Source organism: Dipodomys ordii, unplaced genomic scaffold, assembly GCF_000151885.1.
Source record: "Dipodomys ordii isolate 6190 unplaced genomic scaffold, Dord_2.0 Scaffold13, whole genome shotgun sequence".
In the NCBI taxonomy this organism is placed as follows: Eukaryota; Metazoa; Chordata; class Mammalia; order Rodentia; family Heteromyidae; genus Dipodomys; species Dipodomys ordii.
This window is the reverse complement of record NW_012267229.1, coordinates 9,569,059-9,595,751: the sequence shown is the minus strand read 5'-3', so window position 1 is coordinate 9,595,751 and position 26,693 is coordinate 9,569,059. Positions and strand designations below refer to the sequence as shown.

Genomic DNA, 26,693 nt, shown 5'->3' with positions numbered 1-26,693 from the left:
CAGATCCTGAGTTCAAACCCCAGGCCTGACAAAAACAAAACAAAACAAGGTGAGTCTCAAACAAAGCTCTAGCCTTGAGTCTATAAGATTAAGGGACAGTGTTCTGGCCCCAAATACAAGCTGTAGTACTGGCACAAAAAAGAAACAGAAAAACAAAAAGCTGCAAGTAAGCCTCTTTCCTCTGATATTAGGAAGTTTGCAGTACTTTCTGCACTTAGAAAATGGAATGTGCTGGAGAGGATGTGGAGACAGGAGTTGACTGGATTGGCAATGGTATAGCCACCATTGAAAAGCTTGGCAGTTCCCCCAAACCCTAAACCTAGAATGACCACGTGACCCAGCAATTCCACTGCTGCGCATGTGCTGAGAAATTTAAAAAGGTCCCAAGCAAATAATGTCTATGCTTATCAATAACAGATTCTGCATATGTGAGGGGCTCTAACCTCTAACCACAAGCCCACAATGAATATTCTAGGTACCCATCCACGCCATTCATGGCATGCACCAACAGGGAAAGGCTTGAGCCACCCAGCATGCAAACTCCCACATGAAGTCAAACAAGGACCTCTGCCTTCTCCTTTTAGCTCTCCCACTGTAAGTGTCCTTTGTGCAGTCTACTTATAAATGTGTCTTTCACACTGTGTGCTTTTCCTGGGTGGCTGTGTTGTTAAAAATGGCCCCACGTGTGCTGCAGTGCTGTTTGGCATTTCTAAGCGCAGGAAGGCTGGTGGGTGGATGTTAAGACAAGATCCACTCAGGCCTGATTACAGTACCACTGGTCCTATTTCCTCTTAGAAGCAATGGTCCATAATTTGCTTATTCTGCTTCAGACAATGCCACAACAGTCAAAATAGAGTACAGCTCATAATGGATGACTGGATAAAAACATGGTACACACACGTGTGTATACACACACACACACACACACACAATTTAGCCATGAAGGATTCTTAAATATGCTATAGCATGGATGAGTCTCAAAAACCTTAACAGAAAACACACAGGCACAGAGAGGTCATATATTCTATGATTCCATTTATATGAAATGTCTAGAACAGGAAAGTCTGTAGGGACAGGAAACCTTGTGGATAACAGGAACATCAAGTTTTCTTTTGGAGTGCTGGCAAATTTTGGAAATTAGATAGGAGTAATGGTCACATTAAATTGTGGAAGGAGTAAAAAGCCACTTTAAAATGATAATTTTATATGTGAATTTCACTTGGAAAAATATGTGAAGAATAAGGCTGAAGGTATGGTTCAAGTGGTAAAGCATCTGCCTGGCAAGTAGAAGGTCCTCAGTTTAAACCCTGGGACCTCAGGTGGGTATAGGGGCCTATAATCCCAGCTACTTGAGAGTTAATTCATAGGATCACAGTTCAAGGTTAAGATTGGGCAAAAAAGTTAATGAGACCCCCATACCAATAAACAAGGTGGTTTATAACTATAATCTCAGCTATGTGTGGAACACGAATTGGAAGAAAGGAAGTTCAAGGATTGCTGGGTGGGAAGCATGATATCTTATCTGAAAAATAACTAGGGCAAAAGGGCTCAAGCAGTAGAGCACTTACTTGCCTAGCAAATACAAGCCCTTGAGTTCAAAACCCCTTAACTACCAAAGGAGGATACTCTTAGGGGAGGAACACACAGTGTAATGCCTATGTGATCATAGAGTATTTATGGAAATGATCTCCAGGAAATGGAAACAAGAGGATTAACCCGTAACTATTCCCTAAAAAGTCCTCAATTGTTCATTTGTAATAATAAAATATCAGTCACGATAGCTATTTAATATGGTTCCTTCTCTGTCAGTCTTCATTATGTATTTACTAAAATAAAAAGTAGGAGCCTTGGTGCAAGCTCTGTTCTGGGCTTCAGGTCTTTGTACTTGGCCTGCCTGCAGACTGCTAGCACTACAATAAAGACTCCAAAATTCGACCTTTCAAAAAAAAAAAAGTAGGGCTTGAAAGTAGCTATAATCCTAGTAGAAAAATACGTATTTTAAAGTCTGTGAAGTTGATTTTAAGAAATTATACTTATTTTGTTGTTTGTTTCTTGACACAGGGTCTCACTTACATAGCGTAGGCTTGCCTGGAACTCACGATCCTCCTGCCTTTAGTTCCATGATTAGCAAGAAATTATACATCGTAATACAGTAGTTCCAGGAATCAAAGAGACCATGACACCCAAATCAGCCCTGTATAGAGACAGCCAATGGGGAAGGCCCATGGGGCTTCAGAGAAGATGCTAGAGTGAGATTCAGAAGAGAGGCAGACAAGGTTCAGTTACACAAGTGCCTCAGGCCCTCTCACACTGGGAATGAGCTGCTTGTGACTACTGGCTGTGGTTCCAATCCCAGACCCCAGATTCAAGGCCTGCTTTCCTTACCTGTGACTAAAGGATTCTGTCTGAGGTAACTTGGAAGGACGAGTCCAAAGAAGATTGAAAATCCAAGCACAAAGAGGTTCCGGGAAGAATTCAAGTCGATGAACTGTAGATTGGAGAGGCCAACGGCTGTGATCATTCCTGGGGAGAAAAACATGAGGTCATATTTCATGGATTTATGGGCCACATGGGAACAGGTTACTTCTTTCCTTTCTCCGCCATCAGAAGCAGCTAGGAGCCAAGTGCAGACAGTGACAGGAAGAGAAGTGTGGAGCTGCTGGAATGTAAGCACTTTGCCTCTACTCAGATGACCTGGGCAAAGCACCATGCACATCTTCTCTAGATTTAAGGATGGCAAAGAGCAGTGGCTCCTCTTCCAAGTAAATGGGGAAACCCACTGAATATCTGATGCATGACCCTGATGGCTATAAGTGAACAGCTCAGAGATCAATCCAAGTTTAAATACCCCATTCACAGAAAAAGACAGGTGAGTCCAATCAATTAGAAACTAATTAAAGAGACTATTATCTTCATATTCGTGGTACAATTTTCTTATTGCAGGTTCTACCTTTAACATAAATTCAATTCAGGAGAGTAATGCTGACATAACCTTTTATACTTTAAAACAGAAATTACTAACCTTAATCTTATTGAAGGGAATTAGCAAAAATACAAAATAAATAAAATGCCATGATCTTCATTAAGAATTAGCCAATGTGAAGAAAGGCATCTGAGAGGGAAGCTGGCTTCCGGAGGTGGGACCCTACTTACCAAAGAGGGTGCAGAAGAGGGCGCCGAGCACAGGATCTGGGAGGGATGCAAACAGGGCACTGAACTTGCCGATCATACCCAGGCCAAGCATGAGCGCTGCGCCATACTGGATCACCCGGCGGCTGCCCACCTGTGGATACACCAGAGACAAATGCCAGTTCACTTGCCATCCTTCCAGCCCAACATCCCAGGACAAATATAGCAGGTGCTCTGGTAGAACCCACCTCACTCTATAACCTGTTCACAGTGACTGATCTCAATATAGGATGACTGTAAATTACTATCCACATGAGCCAAGCAGATCTCCTCTCTCTCACCCTTCCTTCCTTCCCCTTCCCAACATCTTAGCTATCTATTTGTGTCTTGTCTGTGGGTAGGTGACCTCATAGACCAGGGGTCGGTGATGGGCTTTTTATCACCATGCCTTAATAATGTCACCTGTGCTGGGGTGACAAGACCATTGGCTGGGATGACCTCCTGGGAGCTCAGATGCTTGCTTGCTTGCTTACTTACTTCTCTTCAGGGTTCCATATATCACGCTTTACCAAGTCAACGCTCCAGAGCCTTTGGCCCAACTCTATGTGCACTCCCCTCCCCCCACCTTCCCTCTTCCCTCCCAACACTTCTGGGGCCATCTTTCCTCATGGTCTTATTTGTGAGAGGTGGTGCTGTGCAGGGGCCAACGATTATAGAGGTGTTATGCTGTGTCACTGGTTTATGGCACCCACTCCACCTCTGACATATGACCAGGCAAGTCAGCCTCCCTGGCTCAGATCTTCTGGATAAACCTCATGGTCTTGCTTGACATACCTAAAGTGGTCTCGATGGTGGCTGGCCAGCACAGTTATTTGAGGCTGTCCATCTGAGCTTCCTCTTCTCACTGTCATGGATGGAGTGGACTTTCTTTCTTTTTTTTTGTCAGCTGTGGGGCTTAAACTCTGGGCTTGGGCGCTGTCCCTGAGCTCTTCAGCCCAAGACGAACTCTCTACCACTGGAGCCACAGTGCCACTTCCAGTTTTCTAGTACTTTATTGGAGGTAAGAATCTCACGGACTTTCCTGCCTGGGCTGGCTTTGAACCGTGATCCTCAGATCTGAGCCTCCTGAGTTGCTAGGATAGGCGTGAGTCACCGGCGCCCAGCGTGGAGTGGCCTTCCAAACATACTGAAGCCATGCCTGCTAGTGAGCATCTCTGTGTGTGCGTCCTTGTCCTGTTGTGTTGAGACCTAAACTATTAGCCCAGAAGCCTCCTCCCTTATGACTTAGCATGCTCTTTCCCTAGGCAACACTAGGCCCCTTTAGTAAAGTCAGCAAATGATTAGCCCCTACCCTCTTTACTTGAGAGAGTTCTCCTTTGGGATAGCTATAACCATATAAGGCAGCAAGATCCCCTAAATCTCAAGTCATATGGTCACCAGAGAGGGCACGCGTTTGGGGCAGCTATAACCATGTAAGATATTAAGAGTTCCCAAATCTGGGAGGTTATAAAAGTCACCTGAAACAATAGCTGACACTTCCTCTCACTTCTCTCTTGTGAGAAGGGGTCTTGCCAGTCCCTTTATTGGAATAAACCTTTTCTTTGTTCTTTGTACCTGGATGTCTGCATGGTTTTCTGGCAGTCTAATAATATAACTTCTGCTTTCTAGAAGCTTCTAGCCCGAGGTCACCCAGATAGCAGGAAGTAAAACTGGTATCTGGTTCAAGAATTTTTCACTGTTGGAGTGTACTTTTTCTGCCTGGACTAAAATAATGTCTGGAGGCATGTCCATGAGACTATGTGGACTTATAGTAAGGACAAGATGGCTAACTTAAGTTTAAGTTGATTAAAAAAGAAGGGAAATTTCAAATTCAATGCCTCCCAAGCATGGGCCACGCATTCCAAGTGCTCCTTAGCTCTCCTGCCATCCTCCAGCTCCATGTCCAGGCCCCAGGGCAAATGCCGAAGTTTACAGTGTAATCTGGGTTCTCCTGGCTAGTGGTGTAAGTGTGTGATTCAAATGGGTCTAAAGCTTCCAATGAAGTTTCTCCAAGGTTCTCAAGACAGCTAAGTGAGCAACAGGGTCTAACCTTTTACTGTATGAGTGAAGAGCTAGTTGACCAGCTGGATTTGGTCACAGTCTGCTTCTAGCCTCCAGTGTCTCAACCCAGAAGAGCAGGGCAGGCAAGTAGCAGGAAGGATGATACAAACAGTTGGATTAAGCAGAAATCAATTGTGTTTGCTGTAATTACATGACAAAGAAGTCTTTCCTTTCCAAATGGCTCCTTTCTCAGTAGACACCTTAGAGGATTACCCAACTAGCACGTGTTAGCCAGAGGTGGACCCAAAGATGGATAAATCACAAGCTTGTAATCAAACATTATTCTGCTGTGTGGGTACCCAGAGGTATAGGGAAAAAAAGGTGAGTTAGAGAGAGTGGCGGAGATGGTCTTGAGGGCTAAGAGTTCAGTGGAAGAAGAGCTTCCAGGCAGAGGGAACAGCCTGTATGAAGATTTCTAGTAGGGCTGGGCAGCTCTGACAAGAGGAAATTTATGTGAAAACCACAACAGAAGACTTTCCACACTGTCAAAAGCCAGGCAGCAACTAAGCCACTCTGCTGCAATGAATATTACTTGAGTATCCATGTACATTTCCCTCTTCTTAAATACCAAACACATGGTACTAAAATTCCTGCCCTCCAAGAGTGCCAGGAGTTTGAGTCTCTTCTTATGCCGGCCATCCTCTGGCCTCTTCACACCTCCTTCTGACTTCCTTCCAGAAGAGTGGAAGCTCTGCTCATGTACTGCTATATGTCTATAGAGGACATCCCTGTGTTCTGACGTCCCAAGTATTCCAGCAGTATGGAATATGGCAGAGAGCAGTGGCCCTGGATACCACCAAGAGATACTACGTCCAAGGAGACTATTCACTCTGTACCTAGAGATAAACCTAGGGCCAAACATCAATGATCATACCATTGCCTATCAGGTACTTGCTACCTGCTGGGGAGGCCTGGTAAGTGCACTATATCAAGTGATTCACTCTAATACCTTACAAGACACATAGGACCCGAAGACTAGGAGTGATATAACTTGCCCATAGACACACTGAAACAGGAACCAGGGCTGGGATCCAAAGCAGTCACCTCCTACCATGTCACATGGCTCCTTTCTATAGGATAAACAGTAGGCTGTACTTGGCAGTGGGGTCTGGATAGGAAACCCCAATTCTGGAGAAAATAAGTTAGCAATTCCATGTACCTGGAATGCATTATTAACTGGATGAACGACTATAAGTAATGGAGTTGCTGGGAAATGGAAGCAGAACTTTGGGGAGAGATGCAGACCTTTTCTCCGATATGGAATCTGGCTTGATGGCTCAGCCCAGTGCTGTCTACAGAGCACATTAGACAATGGAAGCATTTTGTTTTGCTGCGCTGTCCACTGGCAGCCATCAAGCCAGGTGAGGCGCTGAGCCTTGACCCATGGCTAGTGCCACTCAGAGAATGAGTATTTTATTTCAATATACACATCAGGCTATTGACCCTTATACCGTCCAACATGGATCTTGATCTGGAGCCACAGGATTTCAGAGTTCTGCTCAGAAATGTGGCTTTGTCCCAAGTCCTTCAGTGGAGAAGTGGCAGATGGGTCACACAGACATTTCTGCTCCATGTCCCATTTCACTGCTTCCAGGCAGATGCAGATGGACTGGCTGTGACTATAACCCTTTCCCCAAGGATCATGACTTGTGACTGACCAGAATGCAAACCTGATTAGTGGCCTGACTTTCTGCCCTTGACTGGATAGATGTTGTCTCTTTGCCGGGGGAAGTGGCTGCGATGGCTAGGTCCACAGGGATTCAGCTAAATACCAATTAGCTCATTAAAAAGTGCTGGCAGGGTGCCTTAAGCTAGTGCCATCCAAATTTTAATAAAGACAATTATTCCCCAAACCACCTGGGTCACTTGTTTAAAAAAAAAAAAAACAAAAAACAAACAACTTTGCTCATTCCCTTCAGTGACCTTGGCTTAGTAATGTGGTTTGTTTTAAAGGGGTACACAAAGAGAGAAGGCTTATTAAACTGATTCCCCTGAAGAGTCCCTCTCTACCAACCTTCGTAATATGACTATTTGGGACCAGTTATGTGCCTACAGGCTCAAAGCAGCCACATGTGGCTACAGACTACTGTTTTAGACAGCCTGGATCAAGAACTGGAACAGCAGGATTCTATTCCATTTTAGTTCAGGGATGGTCCATTTTGTACCCGTTAGAGCATTCCTGGGGTCAGCTTCCTGGGCTTCACAGGCTCCACACCTAATTTTTACCATGGGCAGCAACAGGACCCAGGAATGGTACTAGAGAAAGTGCCCCTCATGCAACCTTTCCCTCCCATGCCATGCACTGGGTATAGCAGGCAGCAGGTGGGGCCATTGGCACACATGAGGCCTCATGAGCTCTGGCCTGGCTCTGCCAACTTAGGGGGGAAAAAACCAACGAACAAGTCAGGAACGAACCCTATATCATGTGCTGCTTCTCTCACCTGGATCTGTAATCCAGATTAATCAAATTTAGTGTTAGGTTTCTTGCCATCTGGTTATAGAATTCTGGACAGAGCTGGAGGGAAGATTTCTCTGGAAATTCATCCCCAACCCCATCTAATGTTACAGAGGTCAAACAGGTCTAGAAGTCTTCCGGGGTTCACCTGGAGTTCTCAGGTGAGGAGGCCTTGACTTACACAGTCCTTTTAGGATGGGGAACCAGTTTTAAGAATCTCCAATTACACAACATCCAAAGGCCTCTCACCGGTAGAGCTACTCCTGACAAATAGCGCTCTTTGGCCTAAGGCAACTGGGATGTAAAGTTTAATTGCCTATTATAAAGTTGAAAGGCCCTAGAGCAGCCTTCTTCTTCAGGAAGTTGATTTAGAGGTGGGGCAGTGGCAGCCTCTGGGTGAGGGTGGGGTGGGACTCAGACTCAAGTCCTGAATCAATCAGTGTCTTACAGTGTCAAAGCCCAGTGTCCCTGTGGAGGCTTTTTATGTGAGATAGTTTTCTATAATAAGGGCATCATCTTTAACTGCTGACACCCCCAAACTGGCTCACTTTTATCCGCCCCCACTGTCTACTCCCTTCACAGCAGCCAAAGTGACCCTTAAAAAGTCACATCTTGGGGCTGGAAAGGTGGCTCAGTGGTAGAGTGCTTGCCTCACATGCATGAGGCCCTGCGTTCAATTCCTCAGTACCACATAAACAGAAAAAGCCAAAGTGGCACTGCAGTTCAAGTGGTAGAGCGCTAACCTTGAGCTGAAGAACTGAGGGACAGCGTTCATGCCCAGAGTTCAAGCCCCACAACTGACACACACACACAAACAAATAAGTCATATCTCATTGCTTCCTGCAGTCCTCTTCTACTCAGTGTCTGTGGACCCCTATGGCCTGCGTGAGCTGGTCCTCAATGACCCATTAGACCACACCTATGGGTGCTCCATCAACATCTGAGGACTGCAAGAAGCAGTAAGAGCACCCGAGTGCCTCCCTTATGACCAGCCCAGGGAGGAGAACTTCCAAACAGGCACTGCATAAACTCATTGAAGGGAAAACCAGCAGGAGGGGAGGACTATGGTGAGAATGGCAGGTCCATCCTGTCTTGGACTGATCAACGGAAATAGACAAACACCCAACTCATTAATTAGGAAGATATCTGTACCTTTGTAATTCCCAAAACTCCAATGTTGGGACTGGATGAAGTAGAGCCATTCCCAGTACCAAATATGCCATCGAGGACACAGGAGAGACCCTCCACGAAAATCCCCCTAGAATGTAAAGAAATGGAGGAAAGAGAAACATTTGTTCAACGGGGAAAATACTGAAATAAGTAAGTTCTAACTGGTTTGCAACCCACAAGTGTAGCACAAACCTACACCACCTAAGGTTAAGGAGGGGAAATCCTGGGCTCCACCCAGGACCTGCAGAACAGGACTTGCATTCTCACAGGCTGCCACAAGCTACTGATTCTGAAAAGACCCTCTAGAAACCGCACGTTAAACACAGGTGTTTTTAAATTGCAAGCGCAAACAAAGGACTTTAGGTCTAAGACCAGCATGAGTGGTCAATTGCAGTAAAATATATTGATTTGATTTTTTGCTATTAAAAACCATTTTTATCATGAAGAAAATGTTTTGTAATTTTGCAAACACTGAAACTTTTCTTTAAAAAGTCCATGCATGGGCTGGGAATGTGGCTTAGTGGTACAGTGCTTGCCTAGCATGCAAGAAGCCTTGGGTTCAATTCCTAGGTATCACATAAACAGAAAAAGCCAGAAGTGGTGCTGTGGCTCAAGTGGTAGAGTGCTAGTCCTGAGCAAAGAAAGCTCAGGGACAGTGCCCAGGCCTGAGTTCGAGCCTCAGAACTGGCACAAAAAAAAAAAAAAAAAGTCCATGCATAGGTAGTTAGGTCATATGCAAAGGTTTCATTAGAGAATGATGGAAAACCAGGGTGGAAGACCATTGGACAAAACCTAGGCAAGTCAGGTAAGAATAAGCCCATCAACCTCATTCCACACAATCCCTTTTGGAGGGGGAGCTGCTAGCTGGAAAATTGGGGGTGATGCAGGATATTTTCTCTACTCTGCAGCCTTGACAGGGTTATTACCCATCCTGACTTCCAGAAACTAAAGACCAAAGGTTTTTTCAGGCACTATTAGCTCACAGCTATCATCCTAGCTACTCAGGAGCTGAAGATCCCAGTTCTAAGTCAACCAGGGAACAAAAGTTTGAGAATCTTATCTCCAATTAACCAACAAAAAGCCAGAAATGGAGTGTCTCAAATGGCAGAGTGCCAGCCTTGAGCAAATAAGCTAAGGGATAGCACCAGGCCCTGAGTTACAGGCCCCAGTATTGGTGTGTTCACTCATACACACACACGTGCGCACGCATACACACACACAGAAGGAAGAAGGGACGGTGGGGAAGGAAGGACTGGAAGGAAGAAGGGAGAGAAGAGCGGAAGGAAGGAAGGGAGGGAGGGAGGAAGGAAGGAAGGGAGGGAAGGAGGAAGGAAGAGAGGGAGGGAGGGGAAGGGAGGGAGATGGAAAGGAAGAAAAAGACCAGGGTTTTGAGGGCATAGAACTCACAGCAAAGCTCATACATTTCTACATAGTGCAGATGTCATCTATTCCTGATCTTCCTGTTCCTATTTGTATGCACTGTAATTGTGAACAGATCACACAACATCTACCCTGAAACACAGTTGAAGCATCTGAGAGACCAGAGTGATTTACTGTGTGCTGTTAAGGTTTCTTCAACAGAAGTGAGAAAACAGTGCTCTTTTAGTCTGTCCTAGTGTCAGGAGTGAATGGGATGGGGGTGGGGAAGAACATTTGCAACTCAGAAAGAACCTTGTAAACTATGAGGAACTGTTTTACTCCCGTGCCTAAATTTTGAGTTTATATGGAAAAACAAAGACAACAGAAAAATCAGCGTAAATATATCATAAGGACAGGAAACCATGGGAAGAAAAAGAGCAGGTGCCTGGTACTTATTATGTAAGTTTCAGGGTTTTCTTTTGGTCAGTTGTAGGGCTTGAACTCTGGGTCTGGATGCTGTCCCTCAGCTCTTCTGCTCAAGGCTAGCACTCTACTGCTTGAGCCATAGCACCACTTCCAGTTTCCTGGGGGTTAACAGGAGATTAAGAGTCTCACTGACTTTCCTGCCTGCACTGGCTTTAAAGCATGATCCTCAGATCTCAGCCCCCTGAGTAACTAGGATTACCAGCATGAGCCACCAGCCCTTGGCTAAGGTTTCAAGTTTCAAGTTTTTTCAGTCATGGGGCTTGAACTCTGGGCCTGGGCACTGTCCCTCAGCTCTTCAGCTCAAGGTGAGTGCTCTACCGCTTAGCCACAGCGCCACTTCCGGTTTTTGAGTGGTTTATTGGAGGTAAGAGTCTCACGGACTTTCCTGCCTGGGCTGGCTTTGAACCTTGATCCTCAGATCTCAGCCTCCTGGGTAGCTAGGATTATAGGCGTGAGCCACCAGTGCCCATCTAAAATAATTTTCATAGAATGTCTGAGCAACTGGTAAGAAGGGCAGGAATTGTGTTTTACATTACAGATGAGGGAAAGAGGGTGAAAGAGAGCAATGATTTGCCCAAAGACAAACAGGCAATAAATAGTCCTGCTCATTGGCAGCTTTCATACTGAAATTCCTAGGTTATCTAAACTAATAGCCTGGATAAAGAATGGGGCTTCCAGGAGACATATCATACCTGTTTATTGCATGGATAGGAGGCGGTGGGGCACAGGAAAGCCTGGCACAGGCGTAGTAGTCACCGATGGACTCAATGATACTGGCAACGACGGCGCTGAGCATGCCGATGACACCAGCAGCGGACACGGTGGGCAGTCCCCACTGAACTGAGGAGACAACGTGAAAAGTAAAGTAAACCATGTTTACTCTCCTAGAGGGAAAGGCAGGAGTTAAGAGCACCTCAGAGATCTCTATCTCTCTGCAAGATCAGGTTAGATTTTGAAGCTCCTGGAAATTTACTTTTGAAATCTCAGCCATCGAAGCACCAGATGTCTGGGAAAGTTACTGAGTCAGGCCTCTGGAATGGACTGATCCTTTCTATATCTTTATCTAAAAAAAGCAGCCACTTGGTTGGAAGTGGAAGATGCTCCTTATCAGGCTTAGTGTCTTAACAATTCCACATACTCTGCTGAGTTAGGAAATTAATATGAAGACGATTTATGACATTGCTATAGAGAATACAGTACAAAGTGACAGCACCAAATAAAAACACAATGAAAAACCATTAGCTAAATTTAAATTCCAACGATGTTACTGCTCTGCTCCACCCCACCCCACCCCACCCCACCCCACTCTGCCTTTTAAAAAGTAAGCCACAAACCATGTTATAAAAAATTGCCCTGTGCTGGTGGCTCACACCTATAACCCTAGCTACTCAGCTGAGAGGAGGATCACAGTTGAAAGCTAGCCTGGGTAGGAAAGTCTATGAGATTCTTATTTCCAATTAACCAGCAAAAAGGCAGAAGTAGACATGTAGCTCAAGTGGTAATGTGCCAGCCTTGAACAAAAAAGGTTAAGGGTCACTGTAGACAATGAGTTCAAGCCCCAGTAGTGGCACCAAAAAAAAAGTTGCCAGGTGCTGATGGCTCAAGCCTATAATCCTAGTTATTTGGGAGGCTGAGCTCTGAAAATCATGGTTCAAAGCCAGCCTAGGAAGAAAAGTCCATGAGACTCTATTTCCAATTAACCACAGAAAGCTGGAAGTGGAGCTGTGGCTCAAGTGGTAGAGCAATAGTTTTGAGCATGAAAGCTCAGGACCAAGGCTGGGTGCTGGTATCCCATGCTGCTAATCCCAGCTTTTCAGGAGGCTGAGATCAGAGGATCATGGTTCAAAGACAGCCTGGGCAGGAAAAGTCCATGAGGCTCTTCTCTCCAATTATCTACCAGAAAACTGGAAATGGAGCTGTGGCTCAAAATGGTAGTGCTCAGGGACAGCACCCAGGTCCTGAGTTCAAGCCTTATAACCAACCAGAAAAAAAAAAAAAAAACTAAACTAAAAACAAAAAATAAACAGCTCAGGGACAGAGTACAGGCCTAGAGTTCAAGCCACAGAATTGGGGGGGGGGAGGAGGGCAGAGAATTTGTTTTATATTTTAAAACAAAAGAGTACCATCATTAATTGGATATATTTTTCTCTAAAAGTATATCTGCCATTCACTGTTAATATGAACAGTCTCCCTTGATAGTCACTGGCCCTTCTCTGAACCACTAGGTACAATATACCTACTGAAGATAATGCAGAGAGAGAGGGGAAGGGGAAATAGATGGAACAGTCTTTCAGGCAGAAATCAATCCTGTAGCCTGGGGTACAATATACTCCAAGAGAACCAGGAACAACAGAGGGATAGACAGTTCAAGTTCAAATGAAGGCAAGCCAGGTATAAGGGAGGCAGTTAGTGCACTGCTAGGCAAGGGGGAGGGAGGGGGAGATGGAGTATCCCTGGAAGGATGAGGAAGGGATACAGTATAGGAACAACTGAAGCTCAGCAGAGGGGGATGTGTGGGGCATGGAAGGTACCTAGAAGGGCTTTTGTGTTACAGCTAACAGGGAGGAAGGATGACCTTGGGAAAAGATGGAACAGAAAGGGTACTAAGAAGGTAGAACTGCTCCCACATAGGGCTGCCCTGCCCTGTGAGATTAGTCAGAGCAGACTGAGGTCACTAGGTCAAGGGTACAAGGTGCAGCTCCCAAGCAGGTGTGCAACAGGCTTGGTCAGCACCTCCTCTCAGGGTTGGTTCAAGGCTTTCTTAATGTCATATTTGGGCTTTTTTTTTGCTGTTCTTGGGCCTTGAACTCTGGGCTTAGGCGCTGTCCCTGAGCTCCTTTTGCTCAAGACTAGTGATCTACCACTTGAGGTACAGCACCACAAACCTTTTTCTGTTATTATCTGGAGATAAAAGTCTCACAGACTTTCCTGCCCAGCATGGCTTGGAACCAGGATCCTCAGATCTCAGCCTCCTGAGTAGCTAGGATTACCAGGTGTGTGCCACTAGTGCCTGGTATCATTTGAGCATTTTCTAAATAATCCTTTATGCTGTTTCTGTATCACCACTGTGGAATTACAACTTCATTTCACTGTCATGATTTTTAGGGGAGATTCCTATTTTTATCCTGTCATTTACAAGTTGAACTTCTCTAATTTGAAAAGCTGAAATGCTCCAAAATCTAATGTTTTAAGAACCAACTGGGCACCATAAAATTTCTAAACTTGACCTCAAGTAATTAGTTAAATGCAGGGCACTAAAACACAGCACAAATATTCTTCAGACTGTGGTATAAGGTGTCAGAGAAATATAAATGTACTTTGTGGTTAGACGTGGGTTCCATCCCCAATAAATTTCATTATGTATTTCTTTTTTTTTTTAATCCAAACTCCAGCTGGGTATTGGTGGCTCATGCCTGTAATCCTAGCTACTTAGGAGGCTGAAATCTGAGGATTACTGTTTGAAGCCAGCCTGGACAGTAACATCCATGAGATTCATCTCAAATTATACACCAAAAAAGCTGGAAGTAGAGCTATGGCTGAAGTGGTAGAGTGCTAGCCTTGCGCAAAAAGCCTCACAGCATCCAAGCCCTGACATGACAGCCACCCTTTCCTTCCCCCCAAAAAAATCAGAAATCCAAACATTACTGTTCCAATCATTCTGGAAAAGGGGACAGTCCACAGTGCTCTTTTCTCAATCTCTTCACCCTTATGATTTTCTTTTTACCTGAGGTCCTTAACTCTGATTTCTAAAAATTTTATTCTATTACAAATTTAGATAATATTATTATTATTATTTTGCCATTCTTAGGATTTGAACTCAGGGCTTGGGCACTGTCCCTAAGCTTCCTCTTCAAGGCTAGCACTCTACCATTTAGCCACAGCCCAATTTCTGGCCTTTTCTGTTTATATGATACTGAGGAATCGAACCCAGGGCTTCATGCATGCTAGGCAAGCACTCTTCCACTAAGCCACATTTCCAGCCTCATAATCTTTTGATTTTTAATACTCCTCTCTCTCTCTCTCTCTCTCTCACACACACACACACACACTCACAACTAACTTGGTGGCTTCCAACCTTGTCTTAAAGCTATCATATTTCACCTTTTTTAACTAAAATTTGTTACAACAGAACTTTTCAACCTTGACTCTGTTGTCACTTTGGACCAGACAGAAATACATATATTAACTGCCAATCCAGCTAATTCTTTCTACCCTGAAGGCTCCTAACATGAAATAAAACCTGTCTCTGGATTAATCTGAATCACTGGAGAGACCCATTCTAGGTCTCTGGAGGTTGCTCTGTATCTAGGGGATCTCTGGTAATTTAGCAGCGCTCAGCCACTAAGGGGTTAACCTGAAGAATTGCCCTGTACTCATTCATCATCATAGTTACACCACTCACCCTGTCACACCTGAGGAATCTTTAGTCCTGAAACAGGAATGCCTGCCCTGCCTCCTGCTCCTATTGGCCCCTGGCCTGGGGAGCTGTCTGTACAGGCAGAGGCTACCTGCATGTGCTTGGGCAGCAGCATCACACCTGCCCTCCCCCACTGCCTCCGAACAGCCTCACCAAGTAGTTTTTAATCTCATTTTATCTAGGATTAGAGGTATGTTTATGAACCATGTACATTCTTTTGTGGAAACAAGATAGGTATGTATAAATATACAATTAGCCTCATGTGATCTGATGAGAATGTTATGTTAGAAAGACTAGACTTTAAAGCTTTTGAGAATGTATCAAGAATAAAAAGGACCAATGCCAACACGGTCATTATTCAACATGTTCAGCGCAGTTTGACCTAACTTTAATTATTCTTGGCTTCTCTTGTTTTCCCCCTTTGTTTCTTTATAAAATACAAAAGTAAGACTAGATAAATAAATCGGTTTAATCTGACTAAGCGCAGTTTTTGTTCTAATACAAACTCAAAATGGTGGAAACAGTACAACAACTAAACAGGTAATGACGCTGGGCTCATGAGTCTGACTTTGAGGGTTGGGGTCTAGAAAACACTACATGTGACTCCAGGTGATACTCCAGTGGGAGATCATATGCTCTGCCCCCATGAGTCACCCAACACTCTTAACTAAAACTTAAGATCCATCTTCCGGTGCTTGTAAGTATTGGTTTACCTCTGCAGCTGTGACCAAATTAAAAAGATTATGGCTGCCCATTAAAAGATTACATAAATCCTATCATGTGTGAGCCGTTTGCTTCCTAATCTCCAGGCCTCTCCTACTCAAGTATTGTGATTCGGGTGGCTCATTTTGGAACCAAGCAGTTTCATCCTTGCCCTCAAATCTTGGCTACTAAAGGCCAAACTTGCCAAGAATTTAAATCTTAGCAGAGGTAGAAAGCCAAGCAATTAACCTACGAAGGAAGCTGGTTAGTACTTGTGTTTTGATGACCACTCTCTGGGGGAAAAGTTTTCCTTTTTTCACTCTCTAATCTTCTAATCACCAAAACTGCCAGACCTTTAGATGGTTTAGAACAAAGAAAAGTGTTTCATGCTACTTCCAATCCCTCTAACTAGGGTCCTCCCGGACTCTGGAGCCCTTTAGTCACCCAGATACTTACATGGATATGGAACCTTAAACCAGGGGGCTACCAGAAGCACACCCTGTCTGGCATCGGTGCGGGCATAGAAGCCATACTTGGTGCTGTCAGGTGGGAATACATCAGTCACTGTGAAGATGAAGCAGAGCAGCCAGGACACCAGGATGGCCAGGATGATCTGAAGTGGTCAAGGAGAGAAGCTCTGTCAAGCAAAGCTTTTTGGCAGAGCCAGAGGCTACTGGACATACACAACCTTCCTTTCCTGCAGTGTCACAACCCCGCCCCCCTAGCCCCCCAGAACCTGAGATGATCACTATTCTGCAGACCTACTCTTTGATAAGAACTGTACTAGAAGCAATTTTATGCAAGGCAATTCAAGCTGCCCTTCCAGAGTCTGGCTAGGAAAACAAGAATGGACTTTATGCCTGCACAGGCCAGCTGGGGGCTCCAGTTTCAGAGGTGAACTTTATACAGCTTCTAAATGTTAAAGCCATGATGCCTGGGGAGGTAATAAGTATCCCAATGTCACTCCACAGATGTGGGTGTCCCAGCCTGTCCTTCATCTAATACCTTAGCTCTGAAGAAAAGACAATAGCACCAGGGAGAGGAGAGTGAGGGTAGGAAGTCATACTCACAGGGAACATTTTGAAAAGCTGTAACTTGTATGCAGTCCACCCTTTCTTAGATTTATAAATTGGGAGAGGAAATTTAACATTCCTGGCATACTGAGAAAACAGCAACACTAAGAAAATTGTCCTGAGAAGGAAAGAAGAAATGAAGTTAAAGGTTGTTACAGCTGTGTTTTTTTCAAAGACTCAAAAGTTTCTATGTTAGCACTGACTGCCTGTGGACAATTCATATACCCAGAGAGATGTTAATCCTCTTGGCTAGGATATGGCCATTTTATTTCTTAGAAATGCCATTTAGGGGAAGATGTAGTATACCTCACTGACCTAATATTTCTTTTCTTTCTTTTTTTTTGGGGGGGGGGCAGTCGTGGGGCTTCAATTCTAGGCCTGGGAGCTGTTCCTCAGCTCTTCAGCTCAAGGCCAGTGCCCTACCACTTTAGCCACAGCCCCACTTCTGGTTTTCTGGTGGTTAATTGGAAATAAGAGTCTTGTGGTATTTCCTGCCAGGGCTGGCTTTGAACCTTGATCCTCAGTTCTCAGCCTCCTGAGTAGCTAGGATTACAAGTATGAGCCACCGGCACCTGGCTGACCTAATATTTCTTAATGGTGAAGTGAAACCACAATATTAATGCATTGCCAAAGTGTTCCTAAATAGAGTAAGAAAATCCAAAGTATGTACAAAGATCACAATGTATCTGCCAGATACAACGTGCCATATGATATAGTCCAATTATGAATTAACTATAAACACCCAGATACTGTGTGTACAAGTTCACACACACACCAACAGGTAAGAAGGCCATGTCCCAAATGCACACAGGGATTAGCTCTGAATGATACAATTTGTGTCTGTTCATTTGCTACTTTATTTTCTGACTTATTTACAGTGAGCATTAACCTTCTGAGGTTTGTGTACCCTCACATTACTCTAAAGCCTTTCTAGTCAGCATCCTTTTTTTTTAATTGTGCCCATCCTGTGGCTTGAACTCAGAACCTGGGTGCTGTCTTTCAGCTTATTTTGCTCAAGGCTGGTGCTTTACAACTTGAGCTACAAAATCCTCTCCTGGCTTTTTGGTGGCTAAATAGCATTTTTTGCCTAGACTAGCTTTGAATCATGATCCTACATTTCAGCCTCTAGGATTACAGGCATGAGCCTTGTTATGCTCATTTTTTCTAGCTTTAAAGATAAATGCTCCATGTACTTTATTTGCCTTAAAGGCTATGATTTTTGGGGGGAGGTGGGGAGTGTGGTATCAGCCATGGAGCTTGGACTTGGCCTGGGCACTGTTCCTCAGCTCTTCAGCTTGAGGTAAGCACTCTACCACTTGAGCCACAACACCATTTCCAGTTTTCTGGTGGTTAACTGGAGATAAGAGTCTCATGGACTTTCCTCCCCGGGCTGGCTTTGAACCTCGATCCTCAGATCTTAGCCTCCTGAGTAGCTAGGATTACAGGAATGAGCCACTGGTGCCTGGCTTAAGGTTATGAAGTTCCTGAAAACAAGCCAGAGTGCTCTAAGTGTGGTTTGTGCTGTTAATGTCATCGTTCACTAAACTATTTGTAATTCTGAAATTTCAATTTCCTTTTGAACTAGGAGTTACTTTTAACACTTTTTTTTTAAGCTAAGTGGGTCTGGTTCCTTTTTTTGTTTCATGCTTTTGTTATAGGCTTCTGTTTTGTAAATACAATACTTACTCTTTTGGTATTTATTGAATTTCCCTGAAGAAATATTATGTCAGCTACATGCCCATGCTGGTTAGAGAAAGTATGACCAACCTTTATTGAAATATCTTTGATATGTTCACATACCTTAATTTATGATGATGTTTAATTACTGTAACCCCCTGATGCACAGAAAAAAAGGCAATGAATGTTATCTGCATTACTTTCTAATGTTATTATATTCTTTGTTTTAGAAAGTTTACTGGTCAGTAGACAGGCACTGGTAGCTCCCATCTGTATTCCTACTTGCACACCTCAGCTATCAGGAGATTGGTATCTGAGGATGATAGTTTAAAGCCACCCTGGGGGCAGGAAGGTCCAAGATACTCTTTCTCCAACCAACCATACCATTAAAAAAAAAAAAAAAAAAAAAAGCTGGAAGAGAACTTGTGGTTAGAGTACCACAGGTAGTGGTAGAGCCGGCCTTGGGAGGTGGGGGGAGCTAAAAAAAAAAGTGCCCAGACCCTGAGTTCAAGAAGTTCCAGGACTGGCATACACAAAAAGATGATCAAAGTCCTGTACTTCCCACTAATACCTATATTTCTTCACTAATATAAGACATTGTTATGTTTAATGAACTTGATATTCTATGTAAAAGGATCAGGGCTGAGTAACATGTATTGACAGAGCTCTTCTGGCTTAAAGAGCCAGGTCACACCATCAGTGAAAACACAACTTCTGAGAGCATCTTTACTTTTTACCAGTCTGGAAATTTCTTAGAATCCCATCTAAGTAATGTAGCTTCTTAGTATTTCAACTCATGTGCACAAGACTTAGCATGACTTCAAAAACTCCAGAACTGGGCTGGGAAGGTGGCTCAGTGGTAGAGTGCTTGCCTGGCATGCATGAGGCCCTGGGTTCGATTCCTCAGCACCACATAAGCAAAAAGAAAAAAGCCGGAAGTGGTGCTGTGGCTCAAGTGGTAGAGTGCTAGCCTTGAGCTGAAGGGCTGAGGGACAGTGCCCAGGCCTAGAGTTCAGGCCCCACAACTGGACCCCACAAAAAATAAATAAACAAAAACTCCAGAGCTGATGCCACCACAGTCGTATACCATTAACAAAGCTTAAAGCTATCCAATCTGGGGCTGAGAAGGTGGCTCAGTGGTAGAGTGTTGGCCTTGCATGCATGAGGCCCTGGGTTCAATTCCTCAGCACCACATAAGCAGAAAAAGAGGGAAGTAGTGCTGTGGCTCAAGTGGTAGAGCACTAACCTTGAGCTGAGAAGCTGAGGGACAGTGCCCAGGCCGAGTTCAGGCCCCATGACTGACCAAAAACAAAAACAAAAACCATCCAATCTTCTTTCTACACGTCACTGCTAAATTTGCCTCTGGAATAACTTGACTGTAAGTCACTTCCCAAGCCTCTATGTCCTCTCCTCCACCAAAAATAAATAAAAAATCCCCCAACTATTCTCTAGCATGAGTTACATGAAATTATGTCTTTTGGTGTAACTGTCCAAATGATGTTGCATAAGGCTGCCCCACGATGGCGGGGGGGGGGGGGGGGGGAGGCTGGGAAGGGATGTGAAAGGGGAGGATAGGAGGGGGGGCCCACTCTGTCCCCTCTAGATACTCTCAGGACACTTACAGCATGGCGATGCCCCAGTGCTTCCCCGCTCTCTCTCCCGCTGCTTGGAAACCAGAGAGGCCAATGAGGGCCACAGTGGGTGTGATGGTCAGGGGCCCAATGTATCTCAGCAGGACCCCAGGCAGGCCGAGGAGGCCGATGACCACTTCTATCAATGAGGACATGATGATGGCCCCCTGGATCTGAAATAAGAGATGGCACAGACATGAGGGTGAGCTGCGTGGATGTCATATCCTCCAAATGTCATCTGAAACCCCAAGTTAGACAGCAAGCGTAAGAGCTGAGTCTCTCCTGGTCCCCATAAAGGTTTCAGTAGAGGTAACTGAGGCCCAGTGTTGTTAATGTAAGAGAAATACTGAAATGGGCACTGAACATAAAGGTAGCCTGCCCTTTCCACCAATACTGAGACAGACAGACAGCATTTCCTCTTGGTGGTGTGGCTCAGTGGTAAGAGTATCTAGCAGTGCAAGGCTCTGAGTTTAAACCTTAGCACTGCCAAAATTAGAAAGAAATATGGTAGTTCCAAGCCAGACTTACAGGAAACACTGCAGTACAAAGACCTGCTGTTAAGGAATTAGCTCCTGGAAGCCTTTTTTTTTTGGTCAGTTATAGGGTTTAACTCAAGGCCTGGGTGCTGTCCTTGATCTCTTTTGCTCAAGGCTAATGTTCTAACACTTTGAGCCATACTTTGAGCCATAGCAGTCACTTCCAGTTTTCTGGTGATTAGTTGAAGATAAGAGTCTCCTGGACTTTCCTGCCCGGGTTGCCTTTGAACCACAATTCTCAAATCTTAGCCTGGAAACCATTTATTTTTAAATTTTTGTTCTTTTTATTTTGGTTGGTCATGGAGCTTGAACTCAGGGCCTGGGTGTTGTCCCTGAGCCTCTTTGTGCTTCGAGGCTAGCACTCTGCCACTTGAGCCACAGCTCTACTTCCAGTTTTTGAGTGGTTAATTGGAGATAAAAAGTCTCAAGGGGACTTTTCTGCCCAGGCTGGCTTGAACCATGATCCTCAGATCTCAACCTCCTGAGTAGCTAGGATTATAGGCATGAGTAATGGGTTCTCAGTTTCTGGAAACCATTTAAAATGTCACTGAAACAAAGACGTTGGCACAATGTCTCATTCCTGTAATCCTAGCTACTTGGGAGGCCATGAAGACTGTGGTTCAAGGCCAGCTTAGGCAAAAAGTTCAGGAGACCCAATTTCCAACAACAAAACCTGGACATGATGGTGTATGTCTCATCCCAGGTACACAGGAAACATACATAAACAGAATTGAAGTTCCAGGATACATTCAAGACTGTACCAATGTTCACATGTATAATCCTAGTTATGCAGGAGGCTGAGATCTGAGGATCATGTTTCAAAGCCAGCCTGGGGGAAGGAAAAATCCATGAGACTCTTAGCTCTAATTAATCTCCACAAAGCTGGAAGTGGCCAGGTACTAGTGGCTCACACCTGTAATTCTAGCTACTCAGGAGCCTGAGATGTGGGCACTGCAGTTCAAAGCTAGCTGGAGCAGGAAAGTCCGTGACTCTTATTTCTAATTAACTACCCAAAAAACCAAAGTAGAACTGTGGCTCAAAGTGGTAGAGCACTACTTTTGAGAGGAAAAACCTCAGCGACAGCACCCAGGCCCTAAATTCAAGCCCCACAACTGACCAAAAAAAAAAAAAAAAAAGCAGCAGCTAGAAATGGAGCTATGGCTCAAGTGGTAGAGTGGTAGCCTTGAGAACAAAAGCTCAGGGACAGAACCCCAGTTCTGAATTCAAGCCCCAGGACCAGCATAGAATAATAACAACAACAGGCCAGGAGCTAATAGCCTGTAATCCTAGCTGCTCAAGAGGCTGAGATTAAGAATCATGAGCTATTCTTTGTGATGGGGACTGCTACCCACTGGCCTTACTCAAGTCCACTTTAGCAAATATCTTTCTAGTTCTTTCAACAAATTCAGGCAAATGCTGCAGCTCTAGGACCAATTCTTTTGCCTGTCAACAAGCCTTTCAGCTCTTCCAAGTGAGCTATAAACTACAAGCTAGTTAGGTTGGAGGGTGTGAGTGAACAGGCCTGGGGATCTTCAGGAAGAAAAGAACCACATAGTCTGGTGGTTTAGCTGAACAGTAGAAATAAACATTTCACTACTTGAAAACAGAAAGAAAGCTGCAGTAAACACAACCCCAATTTCTTTGGCACCACCAGTCTTGAAGCCCCAGAAACACAAAGCAGTCGAGAAAGGAGATAATGACCATCCTTTACCTCACGGATTCGGGGATACCAGCTGTCTTCTAGCTGCAGCATCTTTGTCGTTCCATTGACAACTGAAACATCTTGAAAACAAAAACAAAACAAAGTTTTTCTTGTAGTGATACTGATGTTTCATAGGACACAGTCATCTTACCCGATAAGAAGATTTCCTCCCTGTCTTAAGAATCTTTTTACCCATCTCTCAACTTCATCCTACACAAAGTGGGGTTCATCATCCTGTCAGGTGAACTCCCCAGCCTTAGTTTTTAACCAAATCTACTGACTGAGAGCTCCCCAACATATTAAAACCTGACTGATATGGTGCTACCCATTCATTACCAGCTTCACGCAGAAAACCAACCTTTGCGAGCAGCAAACTGAAATGTCTGACAACAAGGTTGCTGGACTGAGGTTGTAAAAACCAAGATAAAATGAAGGGCCTTTACTAGTTCCCCAAATATGGTCACAAAGTAACTCCTAGGAGCAAGGAAGGAAATGAAGGCTGGAAAGCTTGGCTCCTAGAACCTTTTGAGAGGACGACAGTCAGACTTTTGATTTTCTCCAATTTCCTATCTGTCCCTAACCTAATCAGGTGCCTGAAGGATCTTTGCAATCACTGAGGAAGGGGAATAAAAGTCATTTGCAGAAAACCACAGTAGCCAGATCCTTAAAAAAGCAAAGATGTCTCAGAGAAAGGATGCTGACGCAGCAAGAGTGATTACTGGTGGGTCCTAAAATCCACTGAAAGAGAGAGGCAGGAAAATAGCACAAACATTTTTCTTTCTATTCTGTTCCCACATTTATCAATTTCATTAGCATGGAGAAATGAGGTAACTTCTGATCCTTATTTGCTCTAGGATTAGGGATGAATGAGTGGATAGAGATAGAGAGAGACAGACACGATCCACAGATTGGAGCTGTTTATGGGCTGGTGTGTTCTGTGCCTACTTCCAGGAGTGAACGTTGCTGGGCCAGCATGTCCAGACCTCCCTTTTACAAATCACCTGCATTAAAGGACCCCCATGACATATGTGGAAATAACTGCAATTACCTGTGGTGTTACATTTCCATTTATCTAAAGACAGGATGGCTCGAGCAGGGGCCAAAAATGCAAAAGCACTGGCCTGAAACAGGGGTAACCTAAAAGAAACGAGACCAAAACCATGATCACGGCATCGGGAACTACCGAGGTAGTTCACTATTTGACAGCTTAACAGTCTTTTCTGTAGACATACAGCACATGAGTGAATGCAGGCACACCTGGAAGAAAAGAGACCCGTCTACAAAGATCTCCTATGGCACACAGCCAGGGTTCTCCATCCTCCCCTTCTGCAGCTCTGCTCCCAGGCAACTCTAGAAGGGGCTTGGGGGACCCTTGTGCTCAGTGTCAGCACCCCAACACCAGTCCCTACAATGGCCACCTTTCCCCTTGGGGGTAGTGGCCATTGGGGTATTTGGGCTTCCCTCTTTCCTGCTGAGCTCCTGCATTTCTTACTAATCATCAGTGTACACCTGCGATGTTTCTTTCCTCCTCTTCCTACTCCTCCTCTTCCTTTCAAATTCTTATTTGTTGTCACAGAAAAACATCTCTCTCCCTCTTGTCATTTCATTTTGGGAGTCGAAACCCACCCTGTCATAAATTCTATGTATTAAAATTATATTAGTGATCTAGATGCATGGAGGCAAACGCTATTAGTTACAAAGTAGCAGTATGTTAATATTTTGCTTAATCATAAATAATACCTAAAAGTAATTCTGTGGCATTTTTAAGGGGCCAACTCCCCATTTAATTCCCTACCCACATCTTCACAATATTGTCAATTTGACTTCAAGTAATTCTTCTTGACTTGATAAATAATTTAGCGACTCAAAATGATTTTGCCGTTCTTTCTGGAAATGTACAGCATCTTTATGGGCTAGCATGAGAACTTAATCACCATTTTTCACAAAATATAAAACATCATGAAACTGGTTCCTTCTGTTTGCAGGGCTGGGGAACTGCTGGATACTCAAATCCTTAAATGCCCCAGACAACCTTGTCAGTGGCCTGGCCAGCAAGTCAGAAACCCAGCATCTGCCCTTCTGAGCTGTCTGACATCAAGTTCTTTCCCAGTGAAACTAGAACTGGACTGGAAGTAACTTTGGTCAAAGGACAAGCAGCTGTTTGCAAAGTCCTGAGCCCAGTGCTCCTCCTTCTGGGCCAGATTAAGAGTCATGACTCCATTGTCACAAATGCTCTTCTGCCTGTTTTTTAACCATGCAGTGAAGCCAACTGACAGCAGGCAGGATGGCAACTTTAAGACAGAGGAAAGCCATATGGTACCAACTGGCTGCACTGCCAACGGCCACTCACATGGAGCATGCTTTCCACCAATCACCCAGCTACAGTATCTGCCAGAGGAGCCTGGAGCCATTTAAAGTAGTAGAGGTCATCTAAAGAGGGAATGTACATCAAAGGGAAAATGTTGTTAGACTTATAAAATTCCCTCAAACACAAATTTTTAGGAACACACCGCAAGGCTAGAGGGTAGTCAGCATGTCGTTTGGAATGGGCGCCATCTTGAATGATCCAAATAACATCAATTTATTATAGTGTCAGGTTTTAAGTGTCACATCCTTAGGGAAATGTAACATGAATTTAGAATTGCACCTAGAGTGAAGATTGGCTCTTCTACTCCTCAGACTTCAGTCTTGACCTTGAACTCAGTACCATTCCAAACAAGGATTTTATAGCTTAACCAGAATGGAAGGACATAGAGCATTCTACAGAGCTCACTGGTCAGTATCTTGGGTTCCTCTAACTGGGTGATAACATAAGCTCTCCTAAGCTGAGCTGGAAGAACTCTGTGTGCCAGCCTCACATACTCACCTGTGCAGGAGTACACCTGCACAGGTTGGTAGTACCCAGCAGTCAGGATGGGCTCTGTAATTGTTGACAGTGGCCTGGCTGAATCAGATTACGCTTTTCCATCAGCGATGGCATTTATCACCTTGTCACTTGACTAACATTAATTGGGTATATGCTCAACACAAGCATGACTAAAAACTACCTGAGGCCTTGAGGGGTTTCTTGTTGTGTGAAGAAGACATTAATGGTGGTCATCTACAAAGATCAGAATGTAGGTGAAGACGCTGTAGAGCTGAGGGCAGTTGCTAAGTTCACCTTCAAGAATGACAAGCACTTTGCCCATCCACTATGAGCTATATGAGGATTCCAGGCAGAGAGAAGACAGGTCCAAAATAAGAGCCATAGGACAGACCCAAGGTCCCCTAGAGAACTGGGGCTACATTTCTTCAGAGGAAGGTACAGAGAGGGACAGAGGTAAAGGTCAGGGGAAATGATGTCTGTGTCCTTCTGCCTTGATCTAAAAGGATCACTGGAACCTTTAATCAGAAGCTACCTCAATCTAAACAGCCAGTCTGATAGGCTGTGCAACTGGTTCATACATAGGCCTTACTTCACTGAGTCTTATCCTTTGGCTCAGGTTTCATATGACCCTTGGCCTCTAATGGCTCCTTCCATGCTAACCTGCCTATCCCAGCTTTAAGGCTAGGACACTAACCTAGCACCATCTTATCCCCAGGACCCACAAATACTTAAGGAATTGACGGTATTGCTTACAAGTGCTCTTTGAAAGGAATTCTGTTAGATTAGAAGCAAGAAAGTAAGCTTTCCTAATATACTGCTTTTAACTGAAAATTGGGAAAAGATATCACTTATTCCAAACAGCACTCAGTAAAGACTGCAGAGTGGAAATGTATGTGAGTTAACAATAAACCCAGATACAGTTCCTCCTAAGGTGCCATGAGGTCTTACAAAGGTAAAAGGCCATGCTTGGGTCCTATGGTAAGCACCATGAAGGAACAGAATTAAATTTTACTGAAAGTGAATAAAACAAGAACAAAACAGCATCTCTGGAGGACTAAAGGCCTGGCTCCTGCTACCATAACAACAACCAAATCTGGTACCAAACCTTTCATTCCCAAACAAATACCAACTTGAATCTGAACTGCAGGACAATTTCACAAGAATCTCTAAGAAATACACACAGGCTTGGCTTTCAGGAGCCATAATTGTCATCCACTTAATCACCAGGATTATGTCCTAAATGCCTTTCAAGAAAAGCAAACCAAGCCAGGCACTGCTCATGCCTATAATACTAGCTACTCAGGGGGCTGAGATCTGATGATCGCAGTACAAAGCCAACCCAGGCAGGAAAGTCCATGAGACTCTCATCTCCAATTAACCACCAGAAAAC

The 26,693-nt window shown here is 44.3% G+C and overlaps 1 protein-coding gene across 2 annotated transcripts in view; it reads right to left on the bottom strand.

Annotated features, from left to right (window-relative positions):
* Positions 1–26,693, bottom strand: part of Slc23a2 (solute carrier family 23 (ascorbic acid transporter), member 2) — a 57,295-nt gene that overhangs the window by 7,187 nt on the left and 23,415 nt on the right. For both annotated transcript variants that reach the window (XM_013011031.1, XM_013011032.1), the window contains 9 exons: positions 23,486–23,574; positions 22,447–22,517; positions 20,191–20,372; positions 16,889–17,009; positions 16,275–16,431; positions 11,392–11,539; positions 8,837–8,942; positions 3,154–3,283; positions 2,386–2,523 (listed from right to left, as the gene is read on the bottom strand). In XM_013011031.1, the coding sequence (XP_012866485.1) occupies positions 2,386–2,523; positions 3,154–3,283; positions 8,837–8,942; positions 11,392–11,539; positions 16,275–16,431; positions 16,889–17,009; positions 20,191–20,372; positions 22,447–22,517; positions 23,486–23,574 (1,142 nt within the window). The remainder of the gene's footprint in view (positions 1–2,385; positions 2,524–3,153; positions 3,284–8,836; positions 8,943–11,391; positions 11,540–16,274; positions 16,432–16,888; positions 17,010–20,190; positions 20,373–22,446; positions 22,518–23,485; positions 23,575–26,693) is intronic.